The sequence below is a fragment of the Aphelocoma coerulescens genome, chromosome 27 (genome assembly GCF_041296385.1).
Source record: "Aphelocoma coerulescens isolate FSJ_1873_10779 chromosome 27, UR_Acoe_1.0, whole genome shotgun sequence".
Taxonomy (NCBI): domain Eukaryota; kingdom Metazoa; phylum Chordata; class Aves; order Passeriformes; family Corvidae; genus Aphelocoma; species Aphelocoma coerulescens.
Genome location: NC_091040.1, coordinates 5,279,667 through 5,293,682, shown reverse-complemented (window position 1 = coordinate 5,293,682; position 14,016 = coordinate 5,279,667). Strand labels below are relative to the sequence as shown.

The following is a 14,016-nucleotide window of genomic DNA, read 5'->3' as shown; positions in this document are numbered from 1 at the left end:
CTTCCAAGCAGTCCCTTGTTCTCCCTCTGTCCCATTGTGGGGGATTTGCTGCACTAGGAGCTGCTCAGTCTTGCCTTGGGAGGTGCAAGGGTGAGGCAGGCAGGGCCCTGGGGATCCTCTCACACCTCCCAGTGCTGCAGCCCCTCTACTGCTGCTGCTGCAGGAGCTGTATGTCTGCACGGAGCTGGATCCTTCCTGTAAGCGAGCCCAGCGGGCTGGGGGGCTGTGGCCGGGCTGCTGAGTGAGGACAGTTATCTTGAAACACATTTTTTGTGCTGTCGTGCACCCACGTGTCTGTGCTGTGAACAGACCTCAGATCTGTTGTCCTCAAAAAATGGTGGGTGGTTGGTTGCTAGAATTCCAGACTGGTTTGGGTTGGAAGGGACCCAAAGATCATCTTGTTCCACCCTCTCACCTCCCACTATCCCAGGCTGCTCCAAGCCCTGTCCAACCTGGCCTTGGACATTTCCAGGGATCCATGGGCAGCCACAGCCACTCCCTCCATCTTTCCATCCCTCCCTTCATCTTCCCCCCTTCCTCCCTTCTTTCCTCTTTCCCTCTCTCCCTTCCTCCCTCCATCCTTCCTTCATTCCATCTTTCCTTCCTTTTCTCCCTCACCTCTGTGACAGCATCGCCCCCTCCATGCAAACCCTTCTCCCAGACAAGTCTTTTATCCTCTGAGACATTTTATTACCAGTTCTGCTTTAGATTAAACAGGCCTTCAGTATATAAAAATAATGTATACAAATGAGCAGTTAATGGTTTACATTTCTGGCTTAAAGGCATTTATAAGTTACACATTCATTTCCCATCCCTCCCCGGACACGGAGCCGGCGCTGAAGCAGCTTAAATACAGCAGGAAGCAGCGGCTGCTCTGGCTAAAGCTGGGACCAGCGAGAAGGGACAAGAGGAGGGACAAGAGGAGGGACAGGAGCAGGGACAGGAGGAGGGAGGCGCGTCCTCGCATCGGGACGAGCGGGGGCCGTTTATGAAGCGAATGCACCGAGAGGTTTCATTGCGGCTCTGCGGGGTCGGGGGTTACTCAGCAGCAGCGGCGCAGGGGAGGGAGCGACGGTCGGGTCCAGTGCGGTACCGAGAATCTCCTGCGGCTCTCGGACCCCTCCTGCCTGGTGGCAGCAGGGACCCCGCAGCCTTTGGGATCGCGGTTGCTGCGGGGCTGGAGGCTGCCGGCGTCTCCTGCGTGTCCCACCCCGGGCTGACAGTCCCGGTTTATCCCAGAGGCTCCAGCTCCGACAGTGCAGGTGGATGCTGGTGGGCGGAGGTGCCACCACCTCGCAGGGACTTGTCCCTGCTGCTGATTGTCGCAGCTACGGAGCCTCTCCTGCGGCGAGGAACAGCCCAGCGCTGCTCGCCACAGCCTTGGGGGCACCCTGTGTGGGGGTGTTCCCATCCTTGCTGCCGCAGCACAGAGAAATTTGAAGGAAGACATAAAATCATGTAAAATAGCACCGCTGCCAGCCGGTGGGGCCGGGAGGTGCCCAGGGTGGGAGCTTTGCAGCAGCTCTTCGCTGGCTCTGCAGCGCAGGAGAACGCGGATCTCGAGGGGCTCTGCGGGGCCGGAGGAGGCGGGGGAGATGTGCGGGGACCGCCGTGTCCCCGCTGACACCCCCTCCCCTCCCGCAGCGGCAATCAAAGGCACCAGCAAGCTGAGGAGTGGGACCCGCCGGTGCGCAGGGCTGGCCCCGCGGCTGGCGTGCGAGGGAGCAGCGCCGGGGTAGGGATGGGACAGCCCCTCTTTTCCTTCCAGGACAAGTTGGGGCCCTTTCTGTGCTTCCCCCTCCCTGTCCATAGCCAGGAGGGTTCCCCAGCCCCGCCAGCCTGGGGAGAGGAGTTCAGGGACATCGCCAAGCAAGCGCCGGGGGTGCCCGTGCCAGACCCCAGGCGGGCAGGGTGGAGCTGGCGCGTTAAGCGGCTGGAGAAGCTCGGAGCAGGCAGTGTCCCTCCACCCCGCCGAGCCCCGGGCTGCGGGACTGACATCCTGCGGTCCCATCTGCGTCGGGAGGATGATCCTGCCCCGGTCCCGGAGCTGCAGGGACGGCGCCGGTCACAGCGCGATGTCCGGCGTCGCCTGCAGGCTCTGCCCCGCCGCGCGTTTCTTGGCGCTGCCGCGGGCCTTGTCCCCCCGCCGGTACGGGTTGTTGCGCAGATCTGCACCGGGGGAAGCGCAGGGGCTGCGTGAGCTTCACTGCCCACCCGGGATGGCTGGGATCACCCATCACAGACACATGGAATGGTTTGGGTTGGAGGGACCTTAAAGCCCATCCAGTGCCACCCCTGCCATGGGCAGGGACACCTCCCACTGTCCCAGGTGGCTCCAAGACCCGTCCAACCTGGCCTTGGACACTTCCAGGGATCCAGGGGCAGCCACAGCTTCCCTGGCCAACCTGTGCCAGGGTTCACCCTCACAGGAATGAATTTTTCCGAACCTTCAACCTAAAACTCTCCTTTTAAACTTTTAGTTTAAAACCCTTCCTCCCTGTCCTGTCTCTGCCCGGGATCGCCCCTCTGGGTATGAGGATACACAGGAGGAGCCAAGAGCCGCACGCAAGGACGGGAGGAGCAGCAGCTCCGAACAATCAGCCCGTGGGACCGCCACCCTCGGCTCTCGGAGCCCAGCACAGCACCGGGGGCTGATCCCGGGTGCCCCCGGGGTTGGGGTTCAGCGTGGGGCAAATCCGGCCGCACACCTGGAGAAACCCCGGCGGGGAGGGGGAAGCCCGGCAGCCCCCGCCCCCCTGCGCCGGCCCCGCGGCCCCACGTTACCTACAGAGGGCTCTCCTCGTTGAAGCTCACGTCGCAGAAGAGCCGGGACGAGCGTTTGCCCGTCCGGGCCGTGAAAGGGACAGTTTTGAGAGCTGAGCAGAGCGATCCAGAGACAGCGAGGAGGAGCAGGAGGAGGAGAGAGGAGGAAGAAGCAGAAGAGGAGGAAGAGATATGAGACAGGGCAGGGAGCACTCGGCAGCTTTGCCATGTGGGATGGGAAGGTGCTGCAGGTAGGCTTGGTCCCTATGATGGGGCTTGGTGACCCTCCAGCTCCTGTGACAGCCCCTGCAGCCCTCAGCTCTGGGTCTGTGATGTGGGGACACCTGGCTGCTCACCTGAAATCATCTCTCACCTGAAATTATATCCTCGATGGCCCCATCTTTGCCTTCATAGATGAGCGGCTCCTTCACCATCTGCCTCTTCTTCAGCTCAGCAATCATGTCCATCTGCTGCCTCCTGGCCTTCTGGACAGGCAGCTGGGGAGGGAACAGGGCAGTTGAGTGGCGTGATCACACCCCAGAGGAGATGGGGTATCCTCATCTTCACCTCCCACCCAGCTCTCCCTCCCCAGGACCCGTTTAGTCCTTCCCCACCACTCAGCCCGCTCAGGGCTGGGGCTGGGACCCCACCAGGACACAGATATGGGGGTGTCTTCACCTCGGGCTGCTGCTCACTGCCAGGGGAGCCGGATTCTGCCTCTTTGGCTGCAGCCTCTTGTTTCTTCCACAGCTCGATGTCCTGCTCTGCTTTCTTGGGAGAGGTGCAGGAAGGGTGTGCTGAGCCAGGGGAGTCCAGGACTGCAGCCCCCCCTCCTTCCTCCCCTCACAGCCCCCGGCTCACCCCAACCCAGTTCCAACATCTCTGACCATCCCAAAGGCATTCCCGAGCCCCAGGGTCTCCTGGCCCCACAAGCCCAAGCCCTGCCTGTGGCTTCTGCTGATTGCTCCCAAGTGGGGTCAGATGCCCCAAATCTCCTCCCCAAATCTCCTCCTCAGAAACAGAGAGGAGGAGAGGCCCCCTCCTACCTTGTAGGCTCTGATGAAGCGCATGAACATGGGGAAGAAGGTGGTGGGGGGACTGGTCTTGGGGTTCTCCCCGAAATACTCCACAGCTGACTCATATGCTTCCTGTGGGCAGAGACACCCGATCCGCGGGCTGGGGCTGGGCAGCGGTGCCCATCACGTGCCGCCTCCTTCCAGCCTCTCCCACCTCCCCATCCCGCCCCATATCCCTCCTGGCTGCCCACCAGAGCCACATCCCAAGCAGGAGCCTCTCCCCTGGGGCAAAGGTGTGAGCAGAGGCCACCCCAGGGTGTCCCCATGCAGGGGACTGCCCCCACGACCCTGCCCCACCCCAGCACCCACCTTGGCGGTTTTGCTGTCAGCCTGCAGCTTCTCCATCACTTCCGAGTTGACCTTGAGGAAGTCCTTGAGCACGGGGCTGTCGTCCTGTCTCATGAACTCCCTGCGGGTCAGCTCCATGCCCTGCTGCAGGCTCCGCACGTCCTGCAGGACGCCGTCCAGGGACACTGCAGGAGGGGAGCAGTGCAGGGTCGGGGCAGGCTCAGAGTGCCAGGGGCTGCCTCGACCCCCAGCCCGGGGCCCGTGGGCACTACCTGTGCCTGCCTTGTCGAGGAAGTGCAGCTCGGTGTGGAAGCCGGTGAGCTCCGGGTACTTCTCCATGATCACCCGCACCAGGTAATGCAGCAGCGTCTGCTTGCGGTCTGTCGACTTCATCTCCAGGAGCTGGGGCAGGGCAGAGTCAGCCCCGACCCGCAATCACCACGCCCCCACCCTGCCCGGGGCTGCCTCTGGTGGCTGGGTCTGCATCCCTCCATCCCCCAGCCAGGTCTGCATCCCTCCGTTCCCATGGCTGATTCCCATCTTTCTCCATCTCCATGCCTGGGTCTGCATCGCTCTGTCCCCACACCTGGTTCCCATCTTCCTTCATCCCATCCTTCCTCCATCAAGGTCCTTGAATCCTTTAACCTCTCCACATCAGGTCTCCATCCTTCCAGCCTCATTCCTGTATCTCCATCCCTCTACCTCCTCCCCTTGCCTCTCCGACCCTATACTCAGTCTCTTCATCCCTCCATCCTCACAGCTCAACCTCATGTTCCTCCATCCCTATTGCTGGTCCTTGTATCCCTCTATCCCCACAGCAGGTTCCTGTGTCCTTCCATCCCTACAGCTGATCCTTGTGTCCCTCTGTCCCCAGGGCTGGTCCCTGGCAGTGGCAGTGCCCCCGATCACCCCCACACCAGGCACCCCATGCCGACCCTACCGCGTCGAGGCTCTGCAGCCGGAAGCCGTAGGCAGCTCCACGCTTGCTGCTGTTCATGTAGTTCCCGAAGGCCAGGACGATCTGCAGGGACACCACGGCTTGGGGACACAGGGCCGGGAGGGCGCAGTGCCTACAGACACCCTGCCAGCACTGGGTGTGCACCCATCGGGGCCACTTCGCCCCAAAGCCCTCACCTCGAGGATGTGGCGCAGTTTGCTGGAGGACTTGAGGGACATGGAGGCGGCGATGATGGCGTTGAGTTGCTGTGGGAGGGAGGGAAGGGTTGAGTGTCGCCGCAGGAGCCGCCCCCGCGCAGCCCCCGCCCCGCCCGTCCCCGGCACACACCGGCATGAGCAGCTGCGCCGTGTCGCCGAAGCTGCCCAGGAAGATCATGACGTTCATGCGCTCGGCCAGGCGCGGGATCTTGCTGAAGCGGATCATGAACTGGTCCTCGTCCGAGAGCTCCTCTGGCGGCTGCTGGTCGCGCTCGAACTTCCCGATCAGGGTCCGCTCGTACTCGGTGGGCAGGAAGCGCAGCAGCAGCTCCAGGAAGTCGAGGCTCAGGACTTGCTGGTCGTACCTGCAGGGAGGGGACACCCCTGGCACTGTCAGACCCTGCCGCAGGTCCCAAACATCCCTCCACCCCCACAGCTGGTTCCTGCATCACTCTGTTTTTCTATACCTGGACCCTGCATCTCTCTCTCTCTCCATATGGATCCCTCCATCTCTCTATCTTTGGTCCCCACATCCCTTCATCTCACATCTGGTTCCTGCATCCCTCCCTCTCTCTGCATCTGGTCCTGCACCCCTCCATCCCCACAACCGGTCTCTGCGTCCCTCTGTCTCTCTGTCTGGCCCCCACACCCCTGTGTCTCGTATCTCATTCCTGCATCTCTCCATCCCTACATCTGATCCCTCCATCTCTCCATCCCTCTGTATCTTGTCCCTGCATCCCCACACTAATCCCTGTATCCCACCAAACCCCCACCACCCCAACCCCTTGGTCCAGCTGGGCTGTGCCCGACCTTATCCCGACCTTGCTCCACCCCGGGGGGGAGCACTCACGTCTCGATGGCCGTGCAGATGTCCTGGACACTGCGGCCGCCCTTGCGCAGGGTGATGGCCAAGTTCTTGGCCCGGTTGGACTCCATGAGGGTCACCTTGCAGGGGGCCTTCTGCGTGGCCTTGGCCTTGAGGGCACTGATATCCAGGGCAGGGCCCTGTGCCTTGGTCTTGAACTGCTCCTCAAAGTCACTCATGTCCAGCTCCTGCGGGGACACAGGGCTGTGGGCACGGCAGGGAGGTGGCACGAGACATCCGCGGTGAGGGTGGGGCCAGAGGAACGGGATAAGGGTGAGACGAGGATTGAGGTGAAGCAGGGGAATGGGGATGGAACAAGGGGACAAGTACGTGGGCAGGCGAGGGGATGGGGGGGGATAAGGAGGGGGTGAGGGGACCAGAGGATGGAGATGAGGAAGAAGAAAAGGACCGGATGTGAGGATGAGGATGGAGCAAAGGGACAAGGACAGGGTGAAAGGAGAAGCACGCCTGATCCCATGCTGTCCCTCTCCATGGTGCTAAGGAGTTTTCCCGACCTCCGGATCCTCCTGCAGCCCTGTGACACCGCAGGCGGGTGCAGGGCGGGCACGAGGCACCGCCAGCATGGCCTGGGGCACTGACCCACCCAGGCACCCTGTGCCCGGCCCCTCGTCCCCGAGTGCTCACCTGCAGCACCTTCTCGTCGTTGAGCTCGGTGAAGACGGTGCCGTCGATCTGGCTCGGCTTCAGGGCCACCCAGTTGAAGACGGGCATGCGGAACTTGGTCTGGATCGGCTTCTTCACCTTCACTGCAGGGTCACAGGCAGGGGGGCACGTCACAGGGAGAGGGGTCCCAAACCCACTCCAGGGTGCCCCCAGACCCCTCCAGGGAACATCCCCACCATCTCTGGGCCACACTCACCTGAACTGTTGGCAGTGGGAGGGGCACCCGGCCCGGCTGGGGGCTCCCCACCGAGGGGTGGGGGTGGTGGAGGAGGGGGCACGGGCCCCTCCAGCCCCCCCGGGAGCGGTGGAGGGGGTGGCGGCACTGGGGCACCCGGGAGTGGGGGAGCCGGGGGGGGGGCGGTTCCTGTGGGCAGAGGGGGTGCAGGGGGTGGGGGGGGGACGGGCTCAGCCCCCGGCAGAGGTGGGGGGGGTGGAGGGGGTGGGGGCGGGGGGACAGCAGGTGCTGGTGGTGGCGGGGGGGCTGGAGCCAGAGCCGGAGCATCTGCAAGGGAAAGAAGAGGTGGGTGAGACGGTGACACAGCAGGGCACGGTGCCACCACCACGCTCCCTCTGCCACCGCATTATCCTGAGCCCCTGGGCACATCCCCACACCCCCGCCTCGGTTTCTGTGCCCAGACTCGCTGCCACCCCTCCTTTGTGCCAGGTGTCCCCGCCGGGACGGGGACATCCCCTTGCACCCGCGGTACCTGTGCAGGAGGCGGTGGTGTCGGCGGTGGCAGTGGCCTCTCCAGAAACCACGGGGGCTGCGGGGGTTTCTATGACAACGGGGACAATTTCGATGGCGACGTCTCCGTCGGGCCCACGCAGGATCTGCACCAACCCCTTCTCCTCGAGCTCCGCCAGCCGCCGCTCCAGCGCCAGCCTGTAGCACTCCTGGGGCTGCGGGGACGGCGGGCTGGGCGGCCGCGGGGGGCTCAGCTGCTCCTGGAGAGGTGACAACCCCCGGCAGGTCACCGGTGTCCCACTGCACCCCTCAGTCCCCGGTCCCTCAGCCCCAGCCTTCCCTCAGCACCGCGGCACCCCTGGCTCACCCGCAGCGCTTCCAGCTCCCGCCGCGCCTGGCTCAGCTGCTTCTCCAGCTCCGCTATCTTGGCCATGGAGTCGTTCTCCGCATCCTGCAGCTTCTCCGTCAACTGTGGGGGACGAGGCGCCGCCGCTCAGCCCCGTCCTCATCCCTCCCTCGGGGCTTGCGTCAGCGGCTCTGCCCACGCGCCCACGGCCCACCTGGCTGACGTGCTCCTGCAGCTCCTCCATGTGCTCCAGCACCGCCGTCTTGGTCTCCGAGTCCTCCAGCATGGCCCCCACGTCGAAGACGTTGTCCAGGTAGGCTTGGATCTGCACCTGCAGCTTGTCGCTCTCGGTGAGGCGCAGAGTCTGCCAAGGGACAGCCGGGGTCACCATCAGCACTGGCAGCACCCCCGGCACCCCCCCTCGGGATCACCCACCTCCAGGTACTGGTCCAGCCCCAGGTGGGTGAACTCGTACTGCAGGAACACGCGGAAGTTCATGTTCTCCACCGAGTGCACCACGATGTTGATGAACTGCATGCAGGCCACCTGCAGGGACACGGCTCAGCGCGGCCACAGGCACAGCACAGGGGCAGGGTGGCCCTTGGGGACACTGCCCTGGGGGCTGCATGCGGGGTTGGTGGCCCGCAGGGACACGGTGCCCCTGGGGAGTGCATGGTGGTTTGCACAGTCCTGGAGACATGGTGGCCTGGGGACAGCACCTTGGCCTTGGGGACATGATGGCCTGGGGACAGTTCGGTGGCTTAGAAGCCCTTGGGGACACAAAGCCCTTAGGGACAGTGTGGTGGCTTAGAAGCCCTTGGGGACAGCAGAACAGCCTGGCAGCCCTTGGACACGGCAGCCCTTGGGACATGCCACTCTCAGGACAGCAGGGTGGCTCAGCATCCCTTGTGGCATGGTGGCCTGAGGAGAGTTTGGTGGCTCAGCATCCCTTGTGGCATGGTGCCACGGGGACAGTGTGGTGGCTTAGGGGCTCTTGGGGCATAATGGCCTGGGCACAGTGCAGCAGCCTTGGCGACATGATGCTCTGAGGACAGCAGAGCACGAGCACCAGCAGCCACTCACCATGAAGTCGATGTTGGTGTCCTCGTTTCGGAAATATTCCATCAGCTTCTCGAAGCGGTTCTTCTCCCCGCAGACCTAGAGGGGAGCAGGGGGCTGAAGGCCAGGGAGGGCATGGCCAGGGGACACCCAGGAGGGTGGACAGGAGGTACCCGTTGGTGACACCACCCCAACCCTGACTGGTGCTGCCAGGCACCCAGCCCAGCTGGGACATGGCCCTGGGGACACAGGCTGGCATGGGGACATCAAGCTCAGTGACTGGAACATCCCTAAGTGAGCCAGAGACTGGCATTTTGAGGATGGCACAGGGCTCTGCCGCACACAGGGAAACTGAGGCACAAACCCAGCTGGAGCACAGATGTTCATGTGGGGACTGGGTGTCCCTGCTGGGGACTCACCTCCTTGAAGTTGTCAAAGGCAGCCAGGATGATGTCGTGGCCACCTCGGACCAGGCAGACGGCGGCCAGCAGCTCCAGCACCAGGGCCTTGGTTCTGCAGGAACATGCAGTGTGAGGGGGTTGGGGCCATGGGGCTGGCGAGGGGACGGGGGGACAAGGGACAACAGGGGACAGGGCATCTCCTACCTGGCACTCTTGTTGTTGAGGCTCAGGGTGATCTCGTTGACACAGGCTGGGTGGTTCATCACCAGGCTGAAGCCAGACTTGGGGAGGGGAAAGGAGCATTAATGGCATCGCGTGTCCTCCTGGAGACACTCCAGGACCTTGGGACACCCCCATGCCGCATCCCCACCAGACAGGAGGTTGGATGAGGACATCTCAGAGCCAGGGGATGCAGACCCGGTGCCACCCCGAAGCTGCCACCGCAGGCGCGGGGGATCCCGGGGGAGCCCCGGGAGGATCTCCGCGGATGCCGCCCACTCGCACCTGGTAGTTCATGATGGCGCGGAGGCACATGATGCACACATGGACATCGTCCTTCTGGCTGACGAGCCGCGAGTTGCGCAGCGTCTTCCTGCTGTGCGAGGGGTTCAGCCTGGGCGGGGAGAGCGCGGCTCAGCGGGGCCCGGGGCGGTCGCGGGCGCAGCGCAAAGCGGGGAGGGGACAGCGCATGGGGGTGGCAGCGGGGGCGGGGGGACACCGGGGTACCCGGGCGGCTGCACCCCACGGGAGAAACCTCCGTGTCCGTGTCCATCTAGAAACCCTCGGGCGGGGGGGTGATGTGGGGTGGGACGGGATTTGGGGCCCCTCGTGCACACGGGTGGTCTCGGAGGCTCACCGGGGCGGGCAGGAGCTGCCGGGTGACCTGGGGGCACTGTCCCCATCGCTGCCCGGGGCACCGCAGGGGACGCTGGGGTGGACGTGGCGGAGGAGGGTGTGGATGTGCTGGTTCGAGAGGCAGCAGCTGGAGGCGCGTTAGAGCCTGCAGGACAGGAGGGAGAAACGGGGCTCCCGCGCCGCCCCGGGGACACCCGGGCTCGGGGACAAGGGATGGGACCCCCTGCGGGTGCCACGTCCCTCCTGACCTGTCTCTGGGGCTGGGAGGGACACCCCGGCCCCTCCAGAGCTGCTGGCAGGCGGCGAGGGACCCCCGCGGTCCCCGGGGTGCCACGTTACAGCTCCTGGGGTGACCGCGGTGGGGTGTCCCTGGGACCCCCCGCCCACCGGGGATGCTCCGCAGGCCCTGTCCCCAACACCGGTGACCAGCAGCGGGGTCCCGCGGGGTGTCCCCGTCCCGCCAGTGCCCCGTCACCTACCGTCAGCGCGTCCCCGGCAGCGTGCAAGAGAAGAGCGGGGTTAGACGGGGCTGCGGGCGAGCGGCACCAAGCGAGAGCCACCAGCCACCAGGACCGGCTTCGGGGGACACAGGCCCGTCCCTCCGCCCCGAGTTTAAACCAGGGGGCTGCGATTTGCTCTCCCAAAATCTCCAACACCCCCAATTTTTGTGTGTTCCTGGGGTTTAACCAGAGCACCCCTGGACGGTCTCAGTACCAGGGTGGGGACACGGATCCAGCCCAGCCCCTGGGGGCACACAGGGGGATGCGGCTTTGGCCCTACCCTTAAACCAGCAATGGGCACCCATTTTTAGGACCGAGCCTGCGTCTCCCTGCCAAGCCCCTCTCCAAGCGCGGCGCGGCCGGGGGTGCAGCGAGGCAAGAGCGGGGACATGGCACAGGGACAGGGGGACAGTTGGGGACGGGACCACACGTTACCTTACAGTGAGGGGCCGCATTTTGGAGGAGCCCTGGGTGGGGGACGAGGAGGTGCTTTTGTTCAGGTCCTCCAGCGACCGCTCCTTGCCCTTGTCAGAGCCGGGGCTGCTGTTCTCTGTGCTCTCCATGTCATACCTGGTGGCCCGTGGGGACATGGGGACGGGTGAGACGTGGCACCCCAATACGGGCAGATGCCCCTCAGGGATGTTGGGGATGTTCTGCTCAGCCCCAGCCGTGGAGCATCGCCCTGATGACAAGGGAGGGCACCCCCAGGGACCCCCCAGCCCCGCTGAGCCCCAGGGGAGGCTGATCCCAGCCTTAGGGACGGGGCACCCGGTGGGGACGTACGCGACGGAGCACTGGGCAAAGGCGAGGTACTCCAGCAGCACGTCCAGCCCCTTGTTCTCCTCGTTGAGGAACTCCTGGACCCAGCTGGAGGGTGCAGAGGGTTAGTGGGCTCTGCCAACCCTCACATTCTCTCTCCCCGCGCCCTCAGACCCTCGGTGGAGCCACCCCCTGGTCAGAGCTCCCCAGCAAGGGTGGAACACGCTGGGGACATGAGGTGGCACCATGAGCTGGCATTTCTCTGAGGCCAGGTGAGTGCCATGGTGACCCTGATATATGGGGGACACAGCCCAAGGGCTCTCCTGTCACCGCTGCCACCGCTGCCACTGCTGCCACCACAGGACAGCCTGGCCCTGGGGACCATGGGCACCCACCACCCCACAAGGGGTCAGGACACCCAGGGTGGGGGCAGGGTCCCTCCTGGCACCCAGGGGGTACCAGAGAGCCAAAATGGAGTTCAGACCCCACAGCACCCCCATCTGCCTCAGCACCCTCAGGCCCCCCAGGAGGGAAGGATGGGGCCACAGCCTCCACATCCTGCTGTCACCCTCCAGCCACAGCCAGCAGCACGTCCAACCCCACCCCGGAGAGCGGCAGCGTCTGGGTGACAGTGCCACCCCCACCCTTACCCGATGTAGTTGGTCCTCAGGGAAATCTCCAGCTCCCGGAGCACCTGCGTGGACTCCTGCACTCGTCTCTTGAACTGTGGGACGGGGACAGCCATTGGCACCGTGCCTGTGCCCAGCCTGGGATGGGGACCAGGGGACCGGGGTGCAACGGGGACCCCTCACCTTCCTGCTGACACCACCCGTGTCCAAGTAGCTCTTCAGCTTCTGGATGTAGGCAGACGGAGGGTTTTTCACCTGGAAACGCTCCTGCGAGCCCCAGAGAGAGGCTGAAACTGGGCCACCTGCTGTGGCACGGGGACATGCCACTGTCCCCACAGCAGCCACAGTGTCCCTGTCCCCACCCCAACTGCATCAATGCTTAATGAGGTTAATAAGGTGTTGTGTCAGTAATGAGATGGATGTCAGTGCTCGGTACAGCCAGATTGATGCCACGAGTGGCACTTGGGGACAGGGACAGCACTGGGGATGCTGTGAGCTTGGACCTCACCTGGTCACAGATTAGCTCCCACTTCTTCTCGTTGTCGTACTGGTTGAGCAGCTTCATCTTGTCCGGGGGCAGGTTCATGGAATTCTGTGGGTGAAGGGTGTCAGCACTGGGGGTCACCCCAAAAACACCCCTGGGGCTGTAGCAGCCCCTGCTCACCCAGCACTGGGTGTCCCTGCTCAGCAGTGGGACATGGGGACACCAGTGGGACATGGGGATACCCATGGGAGGATGGGGATGTTGGTGGGAGAATGGGGACACCACTGGTGGGACATGAAGATTCCAGTGAGAAGATGGGGACACTAGTGGGACAGTGGGAACAGTGGTGGGGAAAAGAGAACAGCATTCTCAGGATGGGGACACTGGTGGATGATGAGGACAACAGCGGGAGGTTGGGAACATCACTATGATGATGACGTGAGCATGCCATGGACTCATCAGCAATGTCCCCACCTGAGGGTCCCCAAGGGGAGAGCAGGAGGTGTTGGTGGGGACAGGAGGAAGAACTGGACACATCCATCCATGTCATGAGTGCACCATGTGCCTGGCCTCAGCCAGCCCAGTCCCGGCAGGGCCACATGGGGTGAGGGGTGGGGACACCGACTGGTGACACGGCTGAGGGACCCAGGAGCCCGGGCCATGCTGGAGGGGTCACCCCCGAGTCCCCCCCACCACAGATGCAGGACGAGCCCATCTGGGGAAACCAGTGTTTATTAAGAGACGATGATGTCAGGGCCTGGCGTGTCCCCACGTCTCTGTGCCACCGTTGCACAACCCCAGCCCCCACGGCTGCCCCAGGACGTGACGCGGTTTCCGCTCTCGGCACCAGGCGCTGCCGAAACCGCTCCTGCCGTGAGCGGGGTGCAGCTCCCGCCTCTGGGCTGCTCTGCTCAGGGACCCCACGGGGTGACCTTCATGGGACACCCTCCATGGCCTGGGCCAGGCTGCAGCTCAGCTCAGCTCACGGGTGATTTATTTTGCTAAAAGATCCAATTTCTGGTGCTCCAGCTCACCTGGAGAGCACCTGCAGGCTGGCACGATGGCACGTGGAGCAATGCACAGCCCCAAGTCACCCCTAAATCTCAGTCTTGGGGTTCCCTGATGAGGAGGATGGGGACGTGGGGTGCATGCCGTGCTGGAACAACCACATCCTTGGAGGAAGGCATCTCCCAGGGCTTTGGCTGCCCACAGAAGAGCAGGTCCAAGGGGAGAGGTGCCACTGTGGTGGGCAAGAACAGAAACCTCTCCACCACCTCCAGGGAGGACCTGTCAAGCTGCTTTCACAAAAAGCCAAAACCAGGAGCTGTGGGTGGGGAGGAGCTGGGTTTGTCTGGGGCTGGCTGGCACAGAGAGCTGGGCAGGGGGTACAGTCAGGCTGCAGGGTCAGAAATGGCCTCACTGTGAAGCCACCAGAGCTGCTGGGTGGATTCTGGGATGGGCAAGGTG

The 14,016-nt window shown here is 63.9% G+C and overlaps 1 protein-coding gene across 1 annotated transcript; it reads right to left on the bottom strand.

Moving 5' to 3' along the window:
* Positions 1-680: 680 nt before the first annotated feature.
* Positions 681-12,630, bottom strand: FMNL1 (formin like 1). The gene is made up of 25 exons (XM_068996608.1): positions 12,574-12,630; positions 12,249-12,332; positions 12,087-12,160; positions 11,461-11,544; positions 11,113-11,247; positions 9,827-9,935; positions 9,527-9,603; positions 9,341-9,434; positions 8,946-9,020; positions 8,298-8,408; positions 8,077-8,226; positions 7,884-7,985; positions 7,539-7,776; positions 7,028-7,333; positions 6,793-6,914; positions 6,133-6,335; positions 5,413-5,647; positions 5,262-5,330; positions 5,068-5,148; positions 4,400-4,529; positions 4,149-4,312; positions 3,810-3,911; positions 3,442-3,534; positions 3,137-3,260; positions 681-2,169 (listed from the first exon to the last, which is right to left on the bottom strand). Exons 1-25 carry the CDS (start codon positions 12,628-12,630, stop codon positions 2,066-2,068), a joined length of 3,123 nt encoding a protein of 1,040 aa, XP_068852709.1. The 3' UTR covers positions 681-2,065.
* Positions 12,631-14,016: the final 1,386 nt, after the last annotated feature.